General features: G+C 41.8%; 1 protein-coding gene across 1 annotated transcript in view; it reads right to left on the bottom strand.

The window, feature by feature from the left end:
* Positions 1 to 21,001, bottom strand: part of DERA (deoxyribose-phosphate aldolase) — a 102,608-nt gene that overhangs the window by 39,520 nt on the left and 42,087 nt on the right. Inside the window, exon 6 of the mRNA XM_065406133.1 lies at positions 13,134 to 13,262. Within this exon, the coding sequence (XP_065262205.1) occupies positions 13,134 to 13,262 (129 nt within the window). The remainder of the gene's footprint in view (positions 1 to 13,133; positions 13,263 to 21,001) is intronic.

The following is a 21,001-nucleotide window of genomic DNA, read 5'->3' as shown; positions in this document are numbered from 1 at the left end:
CTCAGCTAACTTATTATCCTTAGAGGGATGTCAAGATCTTTGTAGCGGTTTAGCACAGGGTTAAATAAAGAGCGGTGTATAATGTTAAATATTCCAGAAGAATTAATACTGTCAGTCAAATCTCAAAGACTTCATCTGGGCTTTCCAAAAGAGCTTAAAGGAGGCAGGTGTCTAACTCCCATTGAATTTCAATGGAATTTAAGCACATATTTCCCACTCCTTTGAAAATCACAGCCTTCAACTAGGCACACGTTTTGCCAGATCAGATGAATGGTACATGTAGTCTAGTATCCTGCTTCTGGCTGCTGTCAACACCTTATGTTTCAGAGGACAATGAAATGCTTGAATAATGTGGCTACAATGCACTGTGCAATGCTGAACATTCAGAATGTGGGTGAACTGGGGATAACATAATGGGGATGTTAAGAAATTGAATATGAAGGAGCACCTCCTTTAAAAAAAAATCTGACTAGTGTTGACATGTGCCTCATTACTCTAAATAGTAATATAATCCAACAATATGACTGCATGCAATAAAGTCACATTGGCTGATCCACTAACTTCTTTTTTGGGTTTGTTGGACAGTTGAGCTCCAAGCACTCGCTCCCCAACCTTCTGTAGGCCTAATGCTAAAACCGTTAGGCCAATGGGAGTCTTTCCATCAATTTCAATGGGTATTGGATCAGGTGAAGAGCGCTTGCTAAATATGTTGCCTAGCAAAGTCTAAAGAACAGGTAGGAATCCTAGGCCGAAGATGGACTTTTGTCCTCTGCCATAAGGAAACAGAATTGGGATGTGAAATAACATAGGACCTGTCTACCTGGGGACATAGGAATACCTCACCACTGCAATTAAGACCATCCTTCATTATAATCTTGAGAGGACAGAAAGGTGATAGCGCCTTCCCTGTCACAGGAACTCTCACCCTCTGAATATTTACCGAAGTACATCCTTGGCCTGCTCCACAAATTCCTGTTGTTTAAGGGTCAAAGAGTTTGTTACCATTGGGAGGAGGGTTAGTTTGCTGACCTGGATTTAAAATAACGACACAGAAAAAGTTCTTTTGATGCAATTCTGGGATTAATTTGGGATTGCTGTAGTGCCTACAGGCCTTTTGAAATTTGCAAGCCTTAATGAATTAATATTAGCACTGCAGCAGCCAGTTGTTTCTCCAGTTATGTTTAGATATCACTGGCAACATAAAATCTAATGTAACCCATTATTTCCTGGTTTTCGGAGGTGCTGGGCACCAATAGCTCCTACTAAAGTCAAACTGCCATGAGTGTACAACACCTCTGAAAATCAGGCAATATCCATACAGAAATGCTTAGACAAAATAAATCCTTGACAAATTACACTGGTCTACAATTTTTGAGAAGTCGTCTGCTTCAGAGATAAAATGTGCTATTTATTATGTATTTTGATGTGCTGAATTCAAATATGACAATTAAAACAACTGATTGGCTACCGTTTCTAAGATATTTAAGTTTTTACATTTTATGTCTATGTATATTGTGTAGATAGTAGAGTTTTAATCATAAATTGTAAACCTAGGTCTTTTCATGTGTTTATGGTTGCTTTACATGATAATATTTCACCTGTCCTGTTTATGTAACACTTTAAAAATCAGCAAAAGGGTTATATAAATAAAATTGATTATGAAACAAAAGGCAAAAAACTATTATGTACATAGTTTAGACCTATTCAGTGTCTACTCGGCACTTCTTGGCTTGTCTCTTGTATTCATTAAATGGAGCATCTCTTGTCACTGTCCAGCAATAGTCTGCAAGCATTGATGGGCTCCATTTGCCCTGATAGCATTTCTCCATTGTTGCAATGTCCTGGTGAAATCGCTCGCCGTGCTCGTCGCTCACTGCTCCGCAGTTCGGTGGAAAAAAATCTAGATGAGAGTGCAAAAAATGTATCTTTAGTGACATGTTGCAACCAAGGCTTTTGTATGCCTTGAGGACGTTTTCCACCAACAACCTGTAGTTGTCTGCCTTGTTGTTTCCGAGAAAATTTATTGCCACTAACTGGAAGGCTTTCCATGCCGTCTTTTCCTTGCCACGCAGTGCATGGTCAAATGCATCATCTCGAAGAAGTTCACGAATCTGAGGACCAACAAAGACACCTTCCTTTATCTTAGCTTCACTTAACCTTGGAAATTTTCCACGGAGGTACTTGAAAGCTGCTTGTGTTTTGTCAATGGCCTTGACAAAGTTCTTCATCAGACCCAGCTTGATGTGTAAGGGTGGTAACAAAATCTTCCTTGATTCAACAAGTGGTGGATGCTGAACACTTTTTCTCCCAGGCCCCAATGACTGTCGGAGTGGCCAATCTTTCTTGATGTAATGGGAATCTCTTGCACGACTATCCCATTCGCAGAGAAAACAGCAGTACTTTGTGTATTCAGTCTGCAGACCAAGCAAGAGAGCAACAACCTTCACATCGCCACAAAGCTGCCACTGATGTTGGTCATAGTTTATGCACCTCAAAAGTTGTTTCATGTTGTCATAGGTTTCCTTCATATGGACTGCATGACCAACTGGAATTGATGGCAAAACATTGCCATTATGCAGTAAAACAGCTTTAAGACTCGTCTTCGATGAATCAATGAACAGTCTCCACTCATCTGGATCGTGAACGATGTTGAGGGCTGCCATCACACCATCGATGTTGTTGCAGGCTACAAGATCACCTTCAATGAAGAAGAATGGGACAAGATCCTTTTGACGGTCACGGAACATGGAAACCCTAACATCACCTGCCAGGAGATTCCACTGCTATAGTCTGGAGCCCAACAGCTCTGCCTTACTCTTGGGTAGTTCCAAATCCCTTACAAGGTTATTCAGTTCACCTTGTGTTATGAGGTGTGGTTCAGAGGAGGAGGATGGGAGAAAATGTGGGTCCTGTGACATTGAGGGTTCAGGACCAGAAGTTTCATCCTCTTCCTCGTCTGACTCAAGTGAGAATGATTCTGGTGCATCAGGAACCGGCAGTCCTTCTCCGTGGGGTACTGGGCGTATAGCTGATGGAATGTTTGGATAATGCACAGTCCACTTTTTCTTCTTTGACACACCTTTCCCAACTGGAGGCACCATGCAGAAGTAACAATTGCTGGTATGATCTGTTGGCTCTCTCCAAATCATTGGCACTGCAAAAGGCATAGATTTCCTTTTCCTGTTCAACCACTGGCGAAGATTTGTTGCACAAGTGTTGTAGCATATGTGTGGGGCCCACCTCTTGTCCTGATCTCCAATTTTGCAGCCAAAATAAAGGTGATAGGCTTTCTTAACCATAGTGGTTATACTGCGCTTTTGTGATGCAAAAGTCACTTCACCACAAACATAGCAGAAGTTATCTGCACTGTTCACACAAGTACGAGGCATCTCTGCTCACTTTGGCTAAACAGAAATGTGTCCCTTTGCAAACACTGACAAATAAGAGAGCACGACACTGTATGATTTCTAGAGCTGATATAGGGAAATTTGTTCAGCAGAGTGATGTAAGCTTCGTTATGATTGCATCATCCATGACTTCTAGGAATAACATGATGCAATTCATATCATGTATGACGCAATACCAGCTTCAGATTGCATCATTCATTGTTTTGCCTAAAAAGCAAGTACTGTCCAAACCCAGTCATAGATTTATTCATAGATCCAGTCAAAGATGTATTTTAGTCATTTCTGGTTTAAATTGAGATCCCTTCCCTTTATAACTCACTTATCCTCCGCCATTCCCAAGTCAAGGGTCGTATATACTGACCCAATAGCATATCTTGAAAACTAGAGCCAATCAACAATTTTAAGCATCATTTTCGTTCTCAGTGACCCAGAATTAGTAAAGTTTGACTACATTTATTTCAGAAGCATTTTGGCTGTAAAGCAGTGTTATCCAGGGAGTCAGCCAGAAGACTTCTCTTACTTGCCACCAGTGTTTAAGGTGTACACAAGGTTTGGAGCAACAGATGAGAGAAGATCAAAGATCCTATACGTTAGACATAGCATTTTTCAGGAGTGAAATTAAGTCACAGAGAGGAGTTGCACAGTTAGCACCCCATTGAGCTGGAAGGAGGAAATTTCACCTCTCTTAGGGGCAAATCCCACCCACTCCCCAGTGGCTATGGATGGCCCTCCTGTAGCAGAACCAGTTCTAGTATGCAAATGGAATGTAGCAGCACTTGGAGTGGCTATGCAGAGTAAGTGGTACAGAGGCTTCTCCAGCCATGAGGCTGTAAGGGCAACAGAACTTCTCTGCTGCCAGTGATTGCTCAAGGGCAGAAGGATTCCTCCCACTCCGGCCCTGGAGGAAGTTGTCAGTGCACAACCTGACTGCTCAGGCTGTTTGCTAGTCCTAGATTTAGATCTCAGGGGCCTGTCTGTTTCAGATTAGCTGTCTGTAAATTCAAGATGGCAGCACTGAATCGGCATATGTTCAGAAGGGTTCCTTCACCAGACAAGGGTGAGTAATTTATTTTAGATTAAAGCTTATTCTACAGAAACTTCTGGCTAAGATCCCACCAACTTGTCCCAGAAAACTCCCTACGTGCCTTGGCAACTGGATTACTTAGATTATAACCACTTTGGAGCAGGGATGGTCTTTTTGTTCTGTGTTTGTAAAGTACCTAGCACAATGCAGTTCTGGTCCATGACTGGGGGTGGTAGGCACTATTCAAATACTACTACTAATAGTAATAGTTAAACCACAGAAAGGCATATCTGTCCATTTGGATTTCTGGTGTCCTTACTCTTTACACTCTTGGGGCCCTTCCCAATCTAGGAAACCAGATTCAGCATCACTGTCACTTTTTTAAAGTTAACAGGATTGACAGCATGCTTCTTGCTAGTATAATTGTAGCTGTTTCCATGAGTCATTTAATGAGGGTGAGAATTTAAAAAAAACAAAAACAAAGCCCACAGCTGTACTGCTTTTTAAATTATCTGATTCTTCTGTGGTGAAAAACGTATTATGGTCGCAAGAATTAAGCACACTGAAATCAGTGGGAGTGGCTTGATCTGCACCTGTTTTGCAAATCAGGTGACTTCTTACCATGCCTAAATATGGACTTAAGAGCCTAACGAGGCACTCAATTTTGAAAACCTGAGCCCAAGTTCACAATTTTGGCTTGATGTGATACTATCAGCTTCAGGCAGTAACAGATATTTAACAGCAAAATAATCAGATCACAACAGTACAAATGTTTACTTTAAAAAAAAAATCCTCATCTCTGTTAGGCATGATAGCAAAAAGTATGCTGTCAAGCCCAGTTTTCTCAGGATCATGCAATGGCAACTTTTCTTTTTTTCTTTTTGCATCCATGCATGCAAAATGATAGTTTCTAGCATGGTCCAAGACATAGTGTCAAATTCATCCTTCATGCAACTACCTAGTTCAATGGGTCTGCTTGATGATCAGCACATATGAAAATCAGATCATGTATTCAGGATCTGAAATAAAGATTTAGGAGCTGAAAATTAGGCACAGCTTTTAAAAAAGAAATCATGGTATTGATTGCAAAGAAGTTAGGTGCCTGAAAATAGAGATTTAGGAACCTAACTTTAGGTGCACAGGCTCAGATTCTCCAAGGTATTTAGATGCCTAACTCCTATTGATTTCAATGGGAGATAGGTGTCTAAACACCTGTGAAGTTCTAGGCAACAGCACCTTATTTTTCAGAGGTGCTAAGCACCTGCAGCTCACACGGACTTCAACCGGAGTTTTGGGTTCTCTGTCTATGTGGAAGTCAAGCTCCCGTATTTCCAAATTTGACCCAGACTACTTGGATACAGCTCTCCAATCGTTCAGATTCCCACACCCACTCTCAAACAGAAAGCAAGAGATCAAAATAAAGAAGCTACTATACATATTCACAAGAGTACTTACAAAATGAATCATGATGCAAGGAAAATCATTAGCAATAGAGCCACCTGCTGTACAGCAAGAAAACTACACCAGTTAAAAAAAAAACAAAAAAAAGCGGGGGGGGGCGGATAATGTATAAAATAAACTAAAATAATTTGCAGTTTTCAACTATTATGTATTACAAAAGAGGTGAAAATGATCAGCAGATCAAATTAAACTACAGTTTAATTGTTATATGGCTCACCACTTGTCACAAATTATTTTGATGTATGGATAAAAACCGTATTTACTGGCATAGTCCTCATCGCTGTACTATCTGAACATCTCAAAAACACTAAGGAATTGAGCCTCTCAACACCTTTTAGGTAGAAAAGTATCATCTCTATATTACATAGGGAGAAACTGAGGCACAGAGAGAGGTTAACTTGTACACGGTCATAGAAGAAAGCTGTGGCAGAGCCGGAAATTTTTATTAGAGTAGTATTTGTTCAATGTCGATAATGTGCTTGGCGATTTATCCTACACAAAAATAAAAATATTCTCTGTCTCAGAGAGCGAACTGTAATAAAGATGGGCACAAGTAAGACAGGATACTCCAGAGATGGGGATAATTTAGGTGATTCTAATTTAAACTTCCCTCCATCTAATCCAATTATTAAAGTCTCTTCTTAACGAGCACTGTGAAATAAGTGGATCTGTAGAAGGGGTTTTGAGAATAGAACCCTTGTCAGCTAACTCCTAGTTCTGAGTCTTAATTATGAGACCACCTTATGTCCCTAGAAGCTTGTGTAGACTAAAGGAATTTGCACCAGGCTAATATACATACATTGCACTGGTACAAAACAGTGCTTGAACTGTTGTCATGCACCTACCTGGGGGGCTGCACGGTCACAGCTATACCAGTGCAAAACAAACAAACCAAGTATGAGGACACCCTAAATCACTTCCCAAAAAAATCACTTCCTGTTTATGCTGAGGTGTTTGTCTCCCACTTACTTTGCAGCTTTCAGCGGAGGCATAAGGATCAGATTAAAAGTAATTGTCTTTGATGGTTTCAACAAGGAGGAAATATTTTGCAATTTTGGAGTGCCTCTTAGCTGCAGATAGAGAACACTGCTGTTTCTCGGTGACCCAATTATAACCTGACTAACCATTTTAACCACTAAAATACCTAGTTGATGTGTGCTGTTCTTACACGTTGGAGATTTTGCATGTAGAGTATCAACATATGTGATTTGGGAAGCTAACCGTTTCATGGAGCTGTCATTCTCTACACAACAATGGATGTGAAGGTGGAAACGGGGGTTGCCCAAATCAATCTTTCTAGGCAGTTTTCACTGTATTTAAAATATTAAAGTGACAGAATCCAAGTTGGATATCTATCTGTAGGCATTTTGGAATTGCTTGGACCAGGCCTGGCCTTACCATGAGGTGAACTGAGGCGGCCGCCTCAGGTGCCAGACTGTGGGGGTTCGGGGGGGCGCCACTAGGACCCAGAGTGTAGAAAATTGTGTCTGCTGCTGGTGCATATGTATTCTCTCTGCTCTAGCTGCACAGAGATGGTGGAGTGCTGTGCTGGAGGAAGGAGGGCACAAGAGACATAACAGGCAGGCAGGAGAAAAGGTGAGAGGGAATAACAGAAAGCAGCAGGAGCTGCAGGGAGAGAGAGGAAGAGGAGCCTCTTATGTACCTCTCTAGCACCTCCAGAAGCCTGGACTGATTAACACCAGCTTCTCAGGGAGCTTCCTGTTCCTTGCTGCTTCCCTGAACCCACTTGAGGAGAACAGGCAGTCAACTGAAGTAGTAGGAGCCAGTTAGGCCCTTAAGACACTGATATCTTCCCTCACTCAGGCCCTGCTACAAGCCTGCTTATTTGTCCCCTTCAATTGAGTGTTGAGAGCCACTATTGCTGGCACAGAACAGCAGACATGAGTGAAAGAAGAAAACGCCCCTCTGGGGCAGCATTCAGAAAAAGAAAGCAAGCAAAGGAAGCTTTTCTATCTAAGCAGGAAGGAGCTCTCCTGAGATACATAGACACAAATGTTCACGGTGAGCCTTCCGGCCCCAGTGAGGATGTGAGTGGTGAGGAGATACCTGATCTTCCGTTTAGTCAAAGTGCAGGTGACCTGGCAGCTACTGCAGCATCCATATCTCCATCTCAAATGGAGGTAACCATGCACATTCCTGAAGAAAAGTGTAGATCAGAGAAGAGCGTGGTGGAGGCGCAAGAAACAGCTGCTGCTGAGTTTAGTTCCTGAAAGTCTAAATGATCCAGGACTGTGGACCCACTTGAGCAGTAGCCTGAGGGACTTCCTTGTACTGCATGGGCCACAGCAAGTGAAAAACTTCATGTTCCCCAAAGACAATGAAAATAGAAGTTTCCATCCAACACATTACTGGCATGAAATCCCCAATGGTGACAAAGTGGAGAAGCCATGGCTTATGTACTCAAAAACCCAGAATGCTTCATACTGTTTTTGTTGCAAATTCTTCCAGTCTAATGTTCCAGCCACATTGGGTTCTACAGGAACAAAGGACTGGAAAAATCTGGCTAGAAATCTGGCATGCCATGAGAAGGCAGCAAATCACCAGAGAGCATTCCATAGGTGGAAAGAGCTTGAGATGAGACTAAGGTTAAAGGCCACCATAGATGATCAGCATCAAGAGAAGATTGCATCAGAGATTCTTTACTGGCAAAATGTTCTGAAAAGGCTCATTGCCATTGTGAGAATGCTTTCTACCCAAAACCTAGCACTGCGTGGCACTTCAGATCAGCTGTATGTGCCAAACAATGGAAACTTCCTTAAAACTGTGGCGCTGATGGCTGAGTTTGATGCTGTGCTCCAGGAGCATCTAAGAAGAGTCACCACCCAAGAATGTACACACACCACTACCTTGGAAAAACAATTCAAAATGAGATCATACAGTTACTGGCAACAAGAGTCAAACAGAAGATTGTGGCAGATCTGAAGTCAGCAAGATATTATTCTGTTATTCTGGACTGCACACCTGACATCAGCCATATGGAACAAATTACTTTAATGGTGCGTTTTGTAACAACAACAGAACCTAGTGAAAATGTCCCTCCAATGGTGACTGTCAGAGAGCATTTTCTAGAATGTATTGACATTGATGATACTACAGGAGCTGGTATGACAAATGTGCTTCTTAAAAAGCTGGAAGATACAGGAATTGCGATAGCTGACATGAGAGGTCAGGGCTACGATAATGGTGCCAACATCAGAGGAAAGAACAGGAGTGCAGACACGGATCTGAGAGTTAAACCCTCGAGCTTTTTTTGTCCCATGCAGTTCTCATTCATTGAACTTGATGGTCAGTGATGCAGCCTCAGTTTCTAGTGAGGCTGCTGAATTTTTTAACGTAATTCAAAGCATCTATGTATTTTTTCTCTGCATCAACAGCAAATTTTGAAGCAACATCTGGGAACATCCTCTCTGATGCTGAAACCACTGAGTGCCACACAATGGGAAAGTCGAGTGGAGGCGATAAAGCCTATCAAACACTGTCAAGGCTGCATCCCCACTCTGAACTTTAGGGTACAGATGTGGGGGCCTGCATGAAAACTTCTAAGCTTAACTACCAGCTTAGATCTGGTCCGCTGCCACCACTCTCGATGCTAATTCCCTTCCCTGGGTAGCCTTGAGAGACTCTTCACCAATTCCCTGGTGAATACAGATCCAAACCCCTTGGATCTTAAAACAAGGAGAAATTAACCATCCCCCCTCCTCCCTTCCACCAACTCCTGGTGGATCAAGATCCAACCCCCTTGGATCTAAAAACAAGGAAAAATCAATCAGGTTCTTAAAAAGAAGGCTTTTAATTAAAGAAAAAGGTAAAAATCATCTCTGTAAAATCAGGATGGAAAATAACTTTACAGGGTAATCAAACTTAAAGAGCTCAGAGGACCCCCCTCTAGCCTTAGGTTCAAAGTACAGCAAACAGAGATAAACACTCTAGCAAAAGGTACATTTACAAGTTGAGAAAACAAAGGTAAACTAACACGCCTTGCCTGGCTGTTTACTTACAATTTTGAAATATGAGAGACTTGTTCAGAAAGATGCGGAGAGCCTGGATTGATGTCTGGTCCCTCTTAGTCCCAAGAGCGAACAACCCCCAAAACAAAGAGCACAAACAAAAGCCTCCCTCCCCCCCCAAGATTTGAAAGTATCTTGTCCCCTTATTGGTCCTTTGGGTCAGGTGTCAGCCAGGTTACCTGAGCTTCTTAACCCTTTACAGGTAAAAGGATTTTGGAGTCTCTGGCCAGGAGGAATTTTATAGTACAGTACACAGGAGAGCTGTTACCCTTCCCTTTATAGTTATGACAAACACCAAATTGGGAAGACAGATGATGTCATAGTTGCCATTATGGAGGATAACGCTATGACAGGAACTGTTCGTGGGAGAACAGTGGCAGAGGGAAATGGAATCCCCAGAAACATACATAACTTCAAATTTCTGTGTGGCTTAGTGTTGTGGCATGACATACTGTTTGAAATAAATGTTGTAAGCAAGAGACTCCAAGGTGTTGACCTTGATATATCTGGAGGAATGGAACAACTGGACAAAGCAAAGTCATACCTACAGTCTTACCGGTCATATGAAGGATTTCAAAATGTTCTGAAGAGTGCACAGAAGTTAGCAGAGGAACTTCACACTGAAGCTATTCTCCCACCCATTCAAGAATACAAGAGTCACCGAAAAAGACGACATTTTGATAACGAGGCACGGGATAATCCCATAAGAGACTCCAAACAACAATTCAAAGTTTAATTCTTTAACCAGGTGCTAGATTGTGCAATGCAGTCAGTTGAACGTTTCATGCAGCTCAAGGAACACAGCAGTATATTTGGGATATTGTATGATATTCCAAAACTCCTCACTATACCTGAAGAAGACCTACACCAGCAATGCAGGGCACTAGAGACAGTGTTGACACATGATGACATGTGCGATATTGATGCGAGTGATTTAGGTGATGAACTGAAAGACCTGTCAAGATACATTTCAGCAGGATCAACTCCAAAGGCTGTTCTGAAATATATGTGCACAAATAAGATGACCACCATCTTTCCAAATGCTTTTGTTGCTCTGCGCATACTTCTAACACTTCCTGTAACAGTTGCCAGTGGAGAACGCAGCAACTCCAAGCTGAAATTAATAAAAACACATCTACGCTCCACAATGACACGGGAGAGGCTGGTCAGCCTTGCAACCATCTCAATAGAGCATGAGCTGGCCCAGACTGTGGACCTTCAGCAGGAAACAGTTCAAATCTTTGCAACCAAGAAGACACAGAAAGCAGCACTTTGATTATTCAAACAGATAAAAATGCCAGTGTTTACTATGCAAACAAGAAAAGTTAACTTTCAAACGCCTGAACAGCAAATGTAAGTGTTACTTAAATTTTCTGAACAAGGCATTTTAAGTTGTTAGTTCTCCTTTATTGGGGTAGGTAGCAGAGCAGTACCATGAGAGGAGTAGAACAGGAAGAAGGCAGAATTGAGACTTTTCAAAGTTTAGGCGCAAGCGAGAGAGCATGGGGGCATCATTTGAGCTCCCCGCCTCAGGTGCCAAAATCTTGTGGGCCGGCTCTGGCTTGGACAAGGATCCACCCTCCCTCCCCCCAGAATTGTATACATCCCTGTTCAGATGCACTGAGGATGGGATGCTTTAGCAGACACCATTTGCTCCCTGAAAATGCAGAGGGCCTTGTCATTTTGAAGCTATCTGCACACAAATACTAATGAATGTTATCTGTAATTCCTATAACAGCCACAGTATAATAGTCTTATTTATAAAATAAATGAAAGCAATGCTTTACTATCAGTGTATAAAAGAATTCTCTAAAAGAATGATCAAATGAATAAAATCCATTAAGCACATACTGGATATGTTTTCAGTTTTCATTGATCTGACTGTATTCTAGTACTGAGCAGTACTTTTCCACTGCAAATTTCTATTATACATTCTTACAAGGGCTTTTCCAGACAGGATGTTAATGCACAACAAGCCAGGGTGTGAATATATAGCATGCTGGCTTGCCACACAATAACATCCCGTATGCACACTGCTACAGACCACTAAAAGTTCCATTGTCAGAGTGCATTATGGAACTTTTAGTTCACCGTAGCAGTGCCCACACAGGACGTTACTGCATGGCAAGTTGGTGCACTGTAGATTCGCACGATGGCTTGCCACGCACTAACATCCTGAGTACATAAGCCCTAACATCGGGTGATATTCATACCTGTGCAGAGGCCCAGCACAAGGTATATGCACCACTTAAACCCTGAGAACACCAGACTTCAAGGGCTCAAAGGTGAATTTCATCCTCAATACACAGATCTAAATTTGCACTTATATAGGGATAGACAGGGCTCATCAACATGAGCTTACAGCAGCAGTCCCAACAATATTGGAGCAATATGGCCTAGTGGATAGAACACAGGACTTGGATTCAAGATTCTCTGGTTCTATTTCCGTCTCTTCCACTGATCTACTGGGTAACCTTATGTAAGTCACTTTACCTCTCTTTGCCTCAGTTTCCCATCTGGAAACTGGATATACTAATCCGGACCTCCTTTTTAAAGTACTTTGAGATCTAATGAGAAGTGCTATTTAAGAATATATAAGGTGGTAGAATTATTATATGGGACTTACTCGTGTAAGTGGTCATTGGTATGAGTAAGGGTTGCACAACGTAGCCCAAGGTAAATGGAAATAGTTCTCCCATATGTACTATTTGGCAAATTAATAATGTTTACAAATCAGATTTTTTTGTCCATATTACAACTGGTCCAAATGTTCTGAATTCTGAAATTTTGATGAAAAGCTTTGTTGACATTCTGAATTTAGATGAAACTTACTACCTTACTGTAAGTGCTTCAGAGGAAGAAGTGTCTCTTACTATGGGTTTGTACTGTGAGTAGTAGAATGGGGCCCAGTCCCAACGGGGGCCTTTAGGAGCTGCTATAAATACAAATAAATAAAAATATAGGAAAAAATGTTACTAAACTTTTGCAAATTATTCTTCCCATTTTATGACCAGCTCCAGTAAATATCATAGTTTTATACAAAAAAAGTGACATATCTTATTACCTGCGATATTAATAGTTACTAGCTGGGGTGTTAGATCACAGTTTTGTCTAGTCTAAGTATTTAACATCCAATTGTCAAGCCCCTAATTTAAAACTAAAGATTTTCGTAACTGCATTATCTACAGAATGTTTAAAAATGCATATATTTACCTGCCATCATCGCTACCATGCTGGCTTTGTAGACATTGGTAAGTGATCCCAGCTCTCCTGTTGCCAAGATTGTTTTCATGTGAGCATCTCCACAGGCCTGACGAAACTGACGGATCTCTTCATAGAGGCCTACAGGAAAGTCATTTTAAAACTATAAAAGCTGGTCAAGAAACGTTCTGAAGTATGGTGTTTATTTCCACTTCTGGGTGAATGCAAACAGGTCTAAGAACTAGTTATAAAGCTAAATGTTAAAGGTTCAGTGAATCACATTGCTGTGTAGGTAGTTAGCACTGCTATACAGTTTCAAATTAATTTTAATAGCTGTTAACTTCATTTCATTCAAAACCAAGAAAATATTCAAATATGTTTGGCATATGAGAACAAGTCAGCAGTATAAACAGGACAAAGACTTAAAAATCTCACTGACTAGCCCTAAATATACCAATAAAACATTACCAATACTTCTAAAGTCTCTCCTGTTTGCTTGTTAATAGCTTTCCCGTACATTCATTGTGTCATTTTTCTCCTTCTCGCTCCAGCCTTCTGATGCTCTTGGCCTTGTCATCAACTTTCTGGAATGTCTTCTACTTTCTGGAATGTGTTTTCCAGCCTGTCCCACTCTGTCTTGTCATCCACTCCTCTTCTACCCCACCATTTCTAATTCTGCCCTTAGATGACATACACAGTTCCCAATGGAGTTGCATACACGCATCCAAGGGCAGAATTTGGCCCTTATCCTTATCCATAATTGATAAGATGAGCTGGTTAGAATTCAGGAAGGAGCTCTTGTGTGAACCTGTAGCTATGAAACAAACAAACCAAAAAAACTCTGCTTTTGAATCTGAAACGATTGTCATAACCACAGGAACGCCACACCCCCAAGTGCCCTTCCCTTGCAACTTGGCAGACTGTTATTTCAGTATGGACTAGAATAAATTTGAAAACATTAAGAGACTTCTAATTGATATTGTTTTAAAAAATGATTAAACCCCTTTGACCTGATCAGATAATGAGGGGTGAGTGTGGAAGCACTGGGAAATCCACCATATTTTGGTGGAGACTGAAGTATTCTAAAAGAACAAAGGATGGGAAATAGCCACTAGATAAATCCAAACATGTATATTAATACACAGTGATGCTTTTCTAGTAAAATATAACTACAGACATTTTGAAAAAGGGCAGATACCCCAACATTAGTGACCTGGAGAAATCAAGTATGGAAAGCCCTTTCAGTGGAAACAATGACAGACAGCTTTATATCAGAATCAAGTAGTTTTTATAATATAGTGTTCCCATTTTTGGAATTTTAACCAAATAAAGATACAGATAAAAGGATGACCAACCAAACTGGGTCCTTTAAAGGTAACAAATTCAGATTATGAGTAAGATTTGTTAATACATGAATGGAAATCAATGTATATTAATAATGATAAAATAAAGTTAAAATATATTTAAATACAGCTTTGCTGTGCAATGACCATGATAATTGTGGACACTACAGAGCAAAGGCATGTTTAGTGATAAACTAGCAATCTTCTCTCCACCCCCAAGAGACGGTCCAAACCATTCAGTGGACTTATCAAACTGCTTCACTGCTGGTCCTCCACTCCACCTGCTGTGCTTCTGCATTCTATTGATGTCAGGATGTAGCTGCTATGTTTGATAGCACTGCAGTGTTCCGCTGCGACATACTATGCATATTAGCAGACAACTGGCTAACGCACTTAGTGAGTCCCTTTATAGACACCTGGCTTTCCTCACATCTCACTCTGTACCCAAAGTGTGAATTAATCAGTGCTACCATACAGTCGAACATGTATTATTGATACTCGAGAATCCTCCTAGATCAAATCAACACTCAGAAAGGAAACACAAAGAACCTGTGTTATTTGCATGAGTAGATGATTTGGCAAGTGATAATATGACTGGCTGATGCTCATGTTAGATCACAATACAGTCTCTTTTTGTGGAGTGACTATTTCCTGAAGCCTTTAGAAAACCAAGGAAAGCAGCTTTCATGTTCTACTAGTTTCAGTAGCAATAAGAAAAGAGTCAAATTTTCTCTAGTTCTAAGACATGCTGCCAAAAATTTCAAAACAAATTAATAGAATGTAAATTTAGGTTGGATGCCATGAAAGAAAAGTATCTTGTTCTCTGAAGGTAGTGCTGTAGTTATAGTATTATCCCCACACACACACACTTTTGATATGTGCTTCTATATGAAATTAGTGCAGGAATGAGTTAACTGCCTCACTAGCCAATGGGATGTGTGGCACCCAATGAAGAGGAATAACTGAGGCTCCTCAGCCATCAGTATCTTTTCTGCCACATTCTTCAAGGTAATGGTGAAAATGGATATGTACTTTTCCCCCTGACTCTAGCAGTGGGGACACAATAACATGTCTGTAATAATTACCATATATTCAGAGAACAATTGTTACAGATAATATCTTGTTTTTATATGGTGCCTTTGATCCTAAAATATCCCAACACACTTTTCAGTTTTACAGCACCTGGGGGGAAGGTACCCTACTGACACAAGTCATATTGCAATATAGTAAAGAGAAAGCAAGTTTTGATCACGGATGTTGGGACAAGCCCCTAACCCTATAAAAAAGGCTTCAGTATTCACACAGAGCAGACAGGAGGCCATTTTAGGGTTGCATCCAAATTATTTGCACAAGCTTCATGATACTCAAGTTGCATGCTTCCTAAAGAAACCGGGCTGAGTAGATCATACCGGACGTGAACTCATGATTTACTGGAGTCCTGGCTTTGTATGTGGTAGGGTTTGCTGCCAAAAATGTGTGTCTGTTGTTCAGCTCCACCAGTCCCATCACTGGGAAAGAGCATACAGGATGCTAGCAGCCCCTGGTATTTTAACCACTATGTTGTTCAGATTTCCTGAAGAGGGCTAGATGACAAAGTGGTTAAAATGCCAGTGACTGCCTCATGCCTTGTCTACACTAATGCTCCTTTTGCTACAACTGGTGGCACTGAACCAATTAGTAGTAATGGTGGAAAACTTCTTTTATGTCAAAAATGACTAGTGTAGAAACAGCCTTCTTGTTTCAGATGTGAAACTTAGACCATGACACTACTCCACTATCATTGGAAAGGCTATGAGAGAGCCAACTTCTGGCTGTTGTAAAAAAAAAAAAAAAAAAAACAGCCAACCAATCCTCAACACTCCAGGGAAAATTGTTAATAGTAGCATACACAGAGCAATATCTGTATTAAAAGTTGTCACTTTCAACTCAGCAAAGACTCAAAGGGGAGAAAGAGAATCATAGCCTGTCTTTTAGCCTTTAGATTTGGGTAAGATCCTCAGCTGATATGTAAATCAGCATAGCCCTATTGACTGTTGTAAATTGGTACCACTAAAGTCAACAGAACTGTGTCAGTTGACACCAGCTGAGGAGCTGACTGAGGTACAGTCTGTGCTGATGGGGATGCACAGTGGCATGAGGCAACAGCAGCTTTGTTAAAAGACTGAGCCCCTCAGTGACTCTGCTCAATCTTAAAATTTTCCATGGCCTGCCAAAGAATTTTAGTGGATTTGTGGCCCTCTATTATCTTAAAGTTGCCCAACCCTGTTTTAAGGAATTTCTCCTTTTCTGGTTTGACCTTCACTCGCTCTTTTGTTGGTTGATTGGTTTTTTAATCTTCCTTTCTTTTCTCTTCTCATAGTTCTCTCCCCTCCGTTTCCATTCCTCACCCATCTTCTTGCAATGAGAATCAGAAACAAGGTCCCCCACCAAATCCAGGCAAGTTTTGGGAGGTGAGCAGGTAGTGAAGTGATTTTGTGGATGTCACTCTCCAAATACAGGTCTGTCAATAGCCCCGTTAACAATGCAACTTCCTGTTACCAAAGTCCAGTGGGCCAATGGAGATGGAGACAAATTTTGAAGTGGCCTTTTGAAAAGGTGACAGATCCTTCATTTCCTTAGTGGCATCCGAGAAGGAAGCCTTACTGGAACCAGTATTGGGCAGGGATTTGGTATACAGTTCCCCTATGGAGTTCGGCCTTCAGAAAGACATTGGTGCTTCAACTATAATAGAGCAGCTGATGGTGAGCTCATAATTACCTAGAAGGGATTGGCGGAGATTGAGCAGCATGATCATGGCATCTCAGCAGGCTTTGGGACCATAGTGCCCAATCCCACACACCTATTGATGTCAATAGAGAGATTCCCATTAACTTCAATGGGCCATGGATCAAGCCCATATTTTTTGACACATGGCCTATACTGTTGTATAGTGTTCCATTTCCATTTCTGCAGCCTATTGCTCTCCCAAACAAAAAGGTCATTTGCCTTTCATTCATAATATGCCAGTGGAAAAAAATCAGATAATTAAATACACAAATACTTTCAGAAAAGTACTACTGTGCTAAATCTGCTCTTTAACAATTTTTTAACGTGCACCATTAGAAAGCATGTTAAAATTGTTAAAAAGCAGATTTAGACTATTATATTTCAAGTGCAATAAATATATTCAACAATATGTAAGAATAGCTTTAAAGTAACTCTCAGTATAATTGGATGTTCACTAAAATACTTAATATAACATTGTCCAGCAACTTTTTAAACAAAGTCACAAAAAACTTAGAAAATGCAGTTTTCATCTATCAAGGTGACTCCAATTATCCCACAGTCTAGGGGGAAAAAAGCTGAAAAAAATACATAAAAACAGAAAGATCTAGTTTGCAAAATAAAAAACTTAATATAAACCACACATATTTTTGTCAAGAACACCTGAAGTTTTGAAGAATCACAGCATGAGAAAACAACCATAAAAATACACTGGGGCTACAAGTATATGCAAAGGTTCTGTCATTATTATAAAGCACATGAGCAAAGCAGTTGTGGTTTATGAAGTCACTGGAACAAAGATGTATTTACTGCCCTCGCCACCACTTTTCAATTTTACATAACACATGGGTCCTGCTTGGAAAGACTTCCTTAGCCCTTTCTCTGGCTTCCTCAAATAAATTGTAGAATGCAAAGAGATTTATCATTTCTAGACATTAGATATAGCCAGAGTTTGGGCTATATTATAAATCATATGTCTGTCGAATGTTAATCCTATATACTGAACATCAGCCTTGCAACAAAATTTCCCCTCATCCACTAGAGTTGCTTTCCTTGATGGGCGAGTTAAATATCAGGGTTTTTTTTCCCCGTTAATGTCATTGTCAGTGTTGTAAGGGTGGGTGAGTAAATTTTGTTCCTTGGATAGTTCTCTTTTCATGACAAATATGATAGGCTACAGTACACACAGATGTACATTCCTACATAAACTCTCAGAAATCTATCAGTGATAAACTCAGTGACCCCCTTGTGGAAATAAATCACAACTATTTATTTAAAAAAAAAAACTGCTTTCAAGTTTGCCACAACACTTTCTGTGGATAAAAGAAATGAATAAAATGAAGAAAAGTCAAAATCTGATTTGTCTATTTTTAATCTACTCCACCCACCCTGTCACATCTGAGTGCTCCTCCCCAGTTACTTCTGTTCATACGTAACTGTCTGTCACCACATGCAGAAAAAGCGGATACAGTTCAAGTTAAAACATCCACACCACAGTTGCAGTGGTGCCGGTTCATCCTGTTTCATGGGGCAAAGCCTAAGACCTGCAACTTCCAATTAACTTCAATAGGAGTTAATTCATTTTAAGGCCAGGAGGGACCATAGCGATCACCTAGTCTGACCTCCTGCACAACACAGGTCACAGTTTCACACAGTAATTTCTGCACTGTGCCCAATAACTTGTGATTGAGTGCCAGGTGTTCAGGATCTGTCCCTGTGACGGGGCAGATCGGCCCCGCACTGGTACGGAGGGGATTAATCCTTCCTCCTAGCAAAGGAAGCCCACCGCTGAGGCGCTGCTGGGCATGCTCCACCTGGAAGTCAGGTGTAAAAGCCTGCAGAGCTGCTCAATCAGGGCTGACTGCCAAGGAGGGACACTTGGCAGGGGCTCCAGCCCAGGAGCCGTTACAGCCCTTACCTACGAGAGCTGAAGAGCCAGAAACCTGGACCAGAGGCTTGCCGCTATCGGAACCCCAGGGAGTGTCTGGTGCTGAGGAGCCTGGAGACCCCGATACCATATGGACCACTGCTGCAGGAGAGCCAGTAGGAAGTGACCCAGAGAGGGCGAGGGAGTGGTACCTCCCACCCTTATGAGGTCAGCGTGTTTCAGTAGGATTCCCCGCTGACCCCGTGGTGGACCGTTCTGCCGCTGGCAGGGCCCTGGGTTGGGGCATGGTGGAGTCGGGTGGGCCTGGGGCCCCCTACCGGGGGGCCGCCACTCCCTTGTGATAGCCCCCAGGCACCAGCCACTAGGCCCCCTGTTTTGCCTCCAAAGGTGGCAGTATTGACTCTGGCCGCTAGGCCACGCTACCCCACGCTACCCCACTAGAGGAGGGGGAATTAGGCGGACTCTGGCCATTGGACTACACTGCCCTAGGGGCACACTGAATGGACTCCGGATGCTAGGCTGCACTACCCCATTAGGGAAAGCGGTATTAGGTGGGCTCTGGCCATTAGGCGGCACTGCCCTAGGGGCACATTGAATGCACTCTGGCCACTAGGCCGCATTACCCCACTCGGGAACAGGCAGTAGACGGACCCTGGCCATTGGGCCACACTGTGCTGACTACTGGGGGGGGGGGGCGGGTTAGAAAACAGATGTAGGCATAGAGAGGCGGGGTTACCTCCCGCCCCCCTGACTTAAGGGGTCGACGAGGTACAAAGCCCACCACAGTCCCTCTATTATTTCTTCTTTGACATCCCTTTTCATAATCATGTACAATATACTTTAAGTTCTATTTTCTGATGATTACATGGGGTAACTCAGTGACCCCTGTTCTAAGAAGTTTGTGTCTAAAGCCTGCCCATGCTGTGACCTCTGAAGCATGGTAACTGGAGGCATGTTCAGAAACAGCTATTCAGCACTGTTCAGCACATTAAGCAAAACAATTCCTGACAACTTTTTCAGGCACCAATTGTCGCTACTCTAGGGCAGATTGGTGTTCTCTTGTGGATAGGGCTCTCTTGCAGTCAACTGGGTTAGCTGGAACTGTGCTCAAGACTAGTCCTCACTCCTGTTCCTGGATATGCAGTGATAATATGCTTTGTAACTCTGATTGTGAACAAAAGTACAGCTATGAGAAAGTGATAGGGCTGGATGGAATATCTGAACTGTATGGGAACAGTGTAATTGTCTGATGTCTGTCTGAACATTAAAGAAGGAAAAAATACAAATATTGCATTTGTTTATAACATGGCCACCACTGAGCAGCAGTGGACACTTCAAGTCTGCTGTCGGGGTGCAAACCCTGCTCAAGCAATAATGTGGAGATAGTCATGTAGAGGCACCCGTTTCATATGTGGTTCTCTCCTTGCCCATACAAAAAAAAGGGGGGGGAGAATGGGGGAGGAAATCGCGAACACTCTCTATTTTATATCAAGTCTTGCAATATTTGAAGTTTCCCTTACAGTCCCAGCTCCCAGAGACAAGCGATTATACAAGAACTTTAGTTTTCAGTTACAAAGTTTATAGCTCTCACGGGTTGTGGAGAAAAGTTTGTGAGCCAAGTGAACCCTAAAAACTCTAAAGCAAGAAGGCAAATCAAAAGAACTATTTTTTTTGTTTTTGGGGGGAGGAGGGGTGGTTTTAAATCTCATGATTTTTGCATACTTGGGTTTGGCAATACTCTCTGTCCAGCTATCCATAGGCTTAGAGATCCCTGTGTGGGCAAGTGGAGGTGCTGTGCCTTTTTTTCCCCCTCTTTGGCATTCAGCTGATCTTAATACCGTCCGAGTTTGTATACTCCCACTGCAATGTGGAGCTCCCTTGGGAGG

The sequence above is a fragment of the Emys orbicularis genome, chromosome 1, assembly GCF_028017835.1.
Source record: "Emys orbicularis isolate rEmyOrb1 chromosome 1, rEmyOrb1.hap1, whole genome shotgun sequence".
NCBI classification, from domain to species: Eukaryota; Metazoa; Chordata; order Testudines; family Emydidae; genus Emys; species Emys orbicularis.
Note: the sequence above shows the minus strand (reverse complement) of the source record. Positions and strands in the feature narration are given on the sequence as shown.